The following is a 6,168-nucleotide window of genomic DNA, read 5'->3' as shown; positions in this document are numbered from 1 at the left end:
GGTGGGCGGGGAGCGCGGCCAAGGCGCGGGGTCCCTGTCACCACCGCAGCGGCGCCCGCGCTGCTCTGCTGTCCGCTGACAACTCCTATCGGCCCCGAGGCACCAGAGCTCTGCTCGCGGAGAACACCAGCGGAGCCTCCTCTGCCTGAGAGCAGATCGCGGTGCTTTTATCCGTGCAACAACATATTTCTGTTTGTGCTTAAGCCTCGCTTTGTGTATTGGCTCACTTTGTGCAGCTCACTGGCATGATGGGGCACAGCTGGTGGATCCAGGCTCCTGTGCATTTGCTGTGTTCTCACTTTTCTTTTGACTGAAAGAATCCTCTGTAAGGTAACGTAATCTTGCTGACGTGGCCTGACCTCTGCATGAGAAATTGGAGCTCATTTATCTCTCGTCTCTCTCCAGACAATAGTTATGAACGACTGCATCATCCGCGGCGACCTGGCTAACGTACGAGTTGGACGGCACTGCGTGGTGAAAAGCCGCAGTGTCATTAGACCACCCTTCAAGAAGTTTAGTAAGGGGTAAGAGTTCCCCTTCCTTTCGGGAAAGTGAAGATAAAATCTATATGCTGAAGAAAATACATCAGCTTGGCTGAGATCTGTATTCAGAGGGCTGTATTCCTTTTGCAGCAATTTGCAGAAATATGTCCCTCTAAACCGGCCATTTCCTCAAATTTTCAGCTTTGCCTTGAGGGTTAGCGTTCCCTTCAGACCACAATATGGAAAGACTGGGATATATTGAAATGGCTAAGTGAAGAACGTGTTTCACTTGTTCTTTGTTTATTCACAATGTCTTCCTGATGCTCATTTGGGTCATCCTTTAGAAAGAGATGAGAAAAGACCAGTTGCTGTTCAATCTTCCTTAGCATCAGATCTACCTCTGGTAATCCAGCTGGGAACAGGAGACTTCACAGCGTGGTTTTGGGTCTAGCGGTGTCACGGATCAGTCTTTGTATTGTACACCTGAACAAATAACTCTCCTGTCACAGGGTGGCTTTTTTCCCTCTCCACATTGGTGACCACGTCTTTATAGAAGAGGACTGTGTTGTCAATGCAGCCCAGATTGGCTCCTATGTCCACATAGGCAAGAACTGTGTCATTGTGAGTGCCGTTTCTCTGTCTTTCTTTAAACTCTTGAGTACTGTTGAGGCTTTGTAACAACAGTGGAAAGGTATCCGCACCAGGTGGCTGGAGCAAGCGTACTTTCGCTGTGCTGTTCCTTTCTCCTCCTTTTCCTTCTCCACAGAAAGTGGCGTTTCCAGTTTTGCTATTCTGAGGAGAGCGGATTCAGCTGACTGCTGTTTGGAGAATCTGTCCCAACAATATTGTGACTAATGGGACCGTCCAGGAAAGACGGCTTTTCCACGAAGTACAAGTGGAATTGTGCTTCTGTGCAAATAACGCAAAATAGTCAAGGTTGCTGTCTGCCGAGTTAGAGGAGGCCTTGCTACGTTACTGCATGACTTGGGTTCTAGGTTCCAGTTTGCGCATTGACATGTGTTAATACGCAGCTGCCCGTACATGTGTTATTCGAGAGCAAACAGACTTTTTTTCCTCAAAAAAGGAAAAAGTGAATTCTGTTTGGAAGAGCATTCAGTCAGGGTAAAGATTTATTCCCGTGATCCCTTATACAGAATGTGTTTTGAGCAGTTAAATCTGTTGATGTTTAGGTAACTTATCAGGAATAAACAAAAGCATATAGTATTTTAAGTATAAACTTTACCTAATCTCTGTTTTAGGGTCGTAGATGCGTTTTGAAAGACTGCTGCAAAATCTTGGACAACACAGTACTACCTCCTGAAACAGTAGTCCCACCTTTCACAGTCTTCTCGGGCTGCCCAGGTATGCTCCCTCTAACTTTTCTTGCACATAAGTGTGGATAACGTGGATATTCTTGTTTTAAAATGAGATTGCTATGACAAAGTTGCCTATTAGCACTTAGTGACTAGAAATAAAGGTGTAGGGCACTTGGTGAACTGAAAAATAACAATTTTAACTTGTGAAACGCGCTGCTTTGGTGTATGTTAGGTAGGTAATATATGTTTACTCAGAACAGTATTACTAGGATGCCAGCTGTGGCCATCCTGCACAGTAAGCAGCAGAGCTTTCCAGGCATTTAGAACCCAGCAGGCATTAGGCTCGGGCAGAGGGAGCACTCCTCCTTCTGCGGTTTCTGGTTTTGCAGGTATTTCGGTGGTTCAAACTGTAGGAAGTCCACGTGCTCATTATTCATATGTTGATAGGGAGGTAGGTACATTAAATAGAGATATATGAACATTTAGTTCCTACCCATTGACCTGGCTATGCCGGAAATCTCATTGTACAAATTGCACACTCCGTCGTTTCTCTTCTGATAGTGTTTTACGGGGAACAGCGGAAGCTGCAGCAGTCTGTCTGACGTCTGCCTCAGGGGGTACCATGGGAACGATCCCACTGTGTTGCTCGACATGAGAGAAGAGCCCTTTGCCGTTCTATTAGTATTTACTTACAACTCAATCAAAGTCACTGCTTTGAATGTTGAATATAAGCTTATTTCTGCTTTCTCCTGCAAGAACACTGATGGTCATCCTCTTCTTCTTCTTCCAGGACTCTTCTCTGGGGAACTCCCGGAATGTACCCAGGAACTCATGATTGACGTCACAAAGAGCTACTACCAGAAGTTCTTGCCACTCACTCAGGTCTAGTAGCCTATTTACCGTGTTTCAGAGCAGTAAAGGCACGCAGGAGTGTTCTGGGGGCGGGGAGAGGGATATTGTTCAGTGAGACCAGGGCATGGCCCTCCGCTGTTCCTGAGCACTTCTGTGAGCGTTCCTCCACACTAATGGTCTGGCCAAGCAGTCCCTCGTGAAAGCTGCTGTGTCATGTTGTTTAAACTTTGTATGCTCATTTGAATATAATTCATTCCATGTTGTCTGAATTGTGCCATTAAATGTGCTGGAGCTAGGAAAGCTGATAGAATTCCCTTTAGGGCAGCATCTCCTCGTTGCAGCTGGGGAACAAGGCAGAGTTGACAGCACATGCTCTGCAGCCTAAGCCTGTCTTTCATGTCAGTTCTGTTGCTAACCCAAAGCAAGTGGGTTTACGTTTGCTAGAAGAAATCTCCATCCTAGAACAGAAGTGCGGTGTGGTTGATGTGCCTGTTACGGGCAGTTACTTACCAGGGTTCACTAAACCCAGCGCTTGCCTTTGGAAAAATATTTGCTGCTCTATAGGCCTGTGTGTTGAGGTGGATGGCCTCTTCCTTTTCTCCCTGTGGACTGAGATTCTCTCCTAGAGGGACAGGGTATCATTCATCATCCTGGGATTGGCTTTAGGACTTTGGCTGACATTGAAACCTGTCTTTCTATGCCTTGCCTGACAGCACACTTCTTAGCTTTTACCTCTTCAAGTAGACATCAGTCCTGTGCTCTCACCCATCACGCAGGGTTAGCATTCTCATGGCCAATGCATGTTCTATTTCCTGAACATTGCAGACCTTAAAGAGCCAAAGGGCTTTGGAAAGAGGATTGCCATGTCAGTCACAGAATTCAGTGCAGCAGAAAGTGGGTAATTAAAAGCAGAAACCAGAGGTGGATGAGAGAATGCTGCAATTGTCCCCATTTATTACCCAGTATGAGTATTTGCAGAAAGCTTTTTGGTGCTTTTCTGCATTATAAAACTTAAGAAGGCGGTTCAGACTTCTTGGAAACAGTGAACATTTAATTTTGGACATGTAATAGAGCAGGAATAATTCTTGCTGGGAGCAGCTCTGTGAAAGCTGGAGACAGCTGACACTTGTATGTACCTGACTCAGTACCAGCCAACTGGCTAAAAATGAATCTGCCTGCTCTGGTTGTGTTATATTAAAGCTTAGCATCGTCCTTCTCTAGCTTTTAAAACTGGGGCTCCTGCATGTCATAGTGTAGCAGCTGGGGACCAGGACACATATTAGTTACGTAGTAGGTGTATGGCTGTGAGATCAGCAGCCCTGGAGCCTTCAGCTGTTCTGTATAACGCAAAGTACTGATACACCTTAAATAGCAAACAGCTGTACAAGTACTAAAGTGTGTTGTAACTACTGTCAATCAAATGTAAAACCACTGACTGGTTTGTTTGTATTTTTACTGTACATAAATTAAAGCCTCTTCAGTTGTTCAAGTGACTCAAGGTTGTGACTCTTCAAATCAAACTTGAGACTAGAGCGAGGTTTCTGCTGTGCCTGGGCACATGAGCTGCAGTCTCTTGTTCTGTGGCTATCACAGGCTATTACTGACTATTACATTGTCGGTGCATTAAAAACGTGAAGTACGGTGTGAAACAGCTTCTTCTTTCTGCCTCTGAGCTGATGACTTTCACCCACAAATGATTCCAGCATTGTTGTTTTATAATTGCTCTGACACAGAGTGTCTTTGCTTCTGTTCTTCACGCTGAAGCGAGAATCCTAAAGCCACCAGGGTGACTGTAAAACCCTCTTGTCAGCACTGAAACATTAGGTACACCTATTTGGTACAGCAGCAGCTCCGATAGTGTTGCTTCAGGCACTTGGAAATGGCCCACTTTTTGGATCTAGCCATCCCAGATGGCATGACCTCTTTTGCACCTGTGTAAAAAAGCAGGAGCTGGAGCCAGCTTCTCATGTCAGGGAGCACAGCTGGGACAAGAAGATGAGATTCTGTGTTGAAGCTGCAACACCCGGGCCGGCACTGCTGAGCTCTCTGATGCAGTGGATCAGTTAGGTCATGTCTGTCTGGTTTCAACAGAGGTGAAGTGTTTTAGCAGAAGCCCAGATTCAGAGGGACCGTTGTGCCACGTAGTCCCATACTGGCTAGAAATACCTGTTTGATGGCAGCTGTGTTCCTCGAGTCCTCCTGAAGTGGGAGTGGAGACAAGCGCAGAAGGAAGCTGTGTTCTTCCTGCGATCTCGTGTGGGTTCAGGGCGTGTCGTTGTGAAAGGCCCAGCCTCGCCGTTTTTTCTACCTACGTGAAAAAGTATTAAGTGTTCCTTGTGTTTGTACCACAGGCAGCTTCCTGACTGACTTCAATTTCCAAAAATGTTTAGTTCCTGCTGTCCAGGATCTGACTAGCCCTGGCAGAAGCCATTTGCAGTGAGGGGCTATAGGAGGCCTCCTTGTCACAAGACCTGACAGGTTTTGGGATTCTTGAAGATTTCCTGCAAGTCAGATGTTTAGGGGTTTATGCTGCCACTCGCGAGTACTACTTTGCCCTGTTAACTTGCCATTAGCTGTCTCTCGAAGCGTGGGAAGCCACACTGTATTTGGTCCGGAGCGGGCTCTGTGTGCTGTGTTGCCATGGTGTCACTTCAAAGTTTCAACACCACATAGTACGTTTCACTGGGATCGCTTGATTAATGGCCACAGTTGGGCAGCGTGAAGCTAGGCTGCTGGCGTGGGAGAGGGGTGGGAAGAGGCAGCTGCCAAATTAAGGGATGTGAGTTTGAGAGTGGGAGTGGGATGGCAGCTGGAGAAGTGTTCCATTTCCACGATCACTTGAGCGGCACTGCTGTAGCACACTGAGGGATAGGTCACTGCACAGTTACTTAGGTGTTTCTTGGCCTAATCTTGCTTCTAGCAGGCTGAGCTGACCCTTCTGCCTTAATTAAAACCTCTCTTATTGTCTCTGTTAAGGTGGCCTCTGCCAGGGTCTAAAACCAAGTCGCCACTGAAGATCTCAAACACTCAGCACTGTTAACATTCCTTAGATTTGGCCACTTTATCCTCCTGTCCTCTGAAGCATCCCTCTGACCTGGGCTCACCTCTACGCCTCTGCCAGCTCTGGAAAGACGGAGTGTCATTGGGTTGCAGCGTGCTACTACAGCCCTGGGGAACTGCAGCTTTCTGACAGCAACGTTCAGTCTAGCGCAGTGCAATAAAACGTGGCTTCCAGGAGAGGGCTTTGCTGCATAGCCAAAGAGGTGCATGGGGAAGCATGCCCCTCAGGGAGGGAAATTCCTTCTTTAAGGAGTCTTGTACAAACAGTGATCACTTCAAACACTGAGTTGCTGTATTGCTTCATTGATCCTGTATGCTTTACTCCAGTTTGCTCTGACCAGGGCTGGCGGGCCATGCTGGTCGCTCGTCTTGCAGGGTGTTCAGGGTCCTCGGGAGCCGACAGCGGGGGCTGTGGAACCCTTCTCTCTTTCGCTCTGTGTCTGCTGGGCCAGATGCTG

The 6,168-nt window shown here is 47.1% G+C and overlaps 1 protein-coding gene across 2 annotated transcripts; it reads left to right on the top strand.

Annotated features, from left to right (window-relative positions):
* Positions 1–393: 393 nt before the first annotated feature.
* On the top strand, positions 394–5,804 carry DCTN5 (dynactin 5 (p25)). 2 transcript variants are annotated; one of them, XM_009573969.1, is made up of 5 exons: positions 409–524; positions 992–1,103; positions 1,742–1,844; positions 2,589–2,680; positions 5,627–5,804. In XM_009573969.1, the coding sequence occupies exons 1-5, from the start codon at positions 415–417 to the stop codon at positions 5,645–5,647; spliced, it is 438 nt and encodes a 145-aa protein (XP_009572264.1). In that variant the 5' UTR covers positions 409–414; the 3' UTR covers positions 5,648–5,804. The 2 variants fall into 2 exon arrangements, with proteins under 2 accessions (XP_009572265.1, XP_009572264.1); XM_009573970.1 differs by lacking the exon at positions 5,627–5,804 and having other exon boundaries at positions 394–524; positions 2,589–3,008.
* Positions 5,805–6,168: the final 364 nt, after the last annotated feature.

This window comes from Fulmarus glacialis, unplaced genomic scaffold (genome assembly GCF_000690835.1).
Source record: "Fulmarus glacialis isolate BGI_N327 unplaced genomic scaffold, ASM69083v1 scaffold31483, whole genome shotgun sequence".
Lineage (NCBI taxonomy): Eukaryota > Metazoa > Chordata > Aves > Procellariiformes > Procellariidae > Fulmarus > Fulmarus glacialis.
This window is presented reverse-complemented; position numbering and strand designations above follow the sequence as displayed.

Coding starts and splice junctions, on each gene's coding strand:
- DCTN5 (XM_009573969.1), top strand. CDS start 415: ATGAACGACTGCATCATCCGCGGCGACCTGGCTAACGTACGAGTTGGA. Junction 525..991: donor TTCAAGAAGTTTAGTAAGGG/GTAAGAGTTCCC, acceptor CTCCTGTCACAG/GGTGGCTTTTTTCCCTCTCC. Junction 2,681..5,626: donor AGTTCTTGCCACTCACTCAG/GTCTAGTAGCCT, acceptor GTCTCTGTTAAG/GTGGCCTCTGCCAGGGTCTA.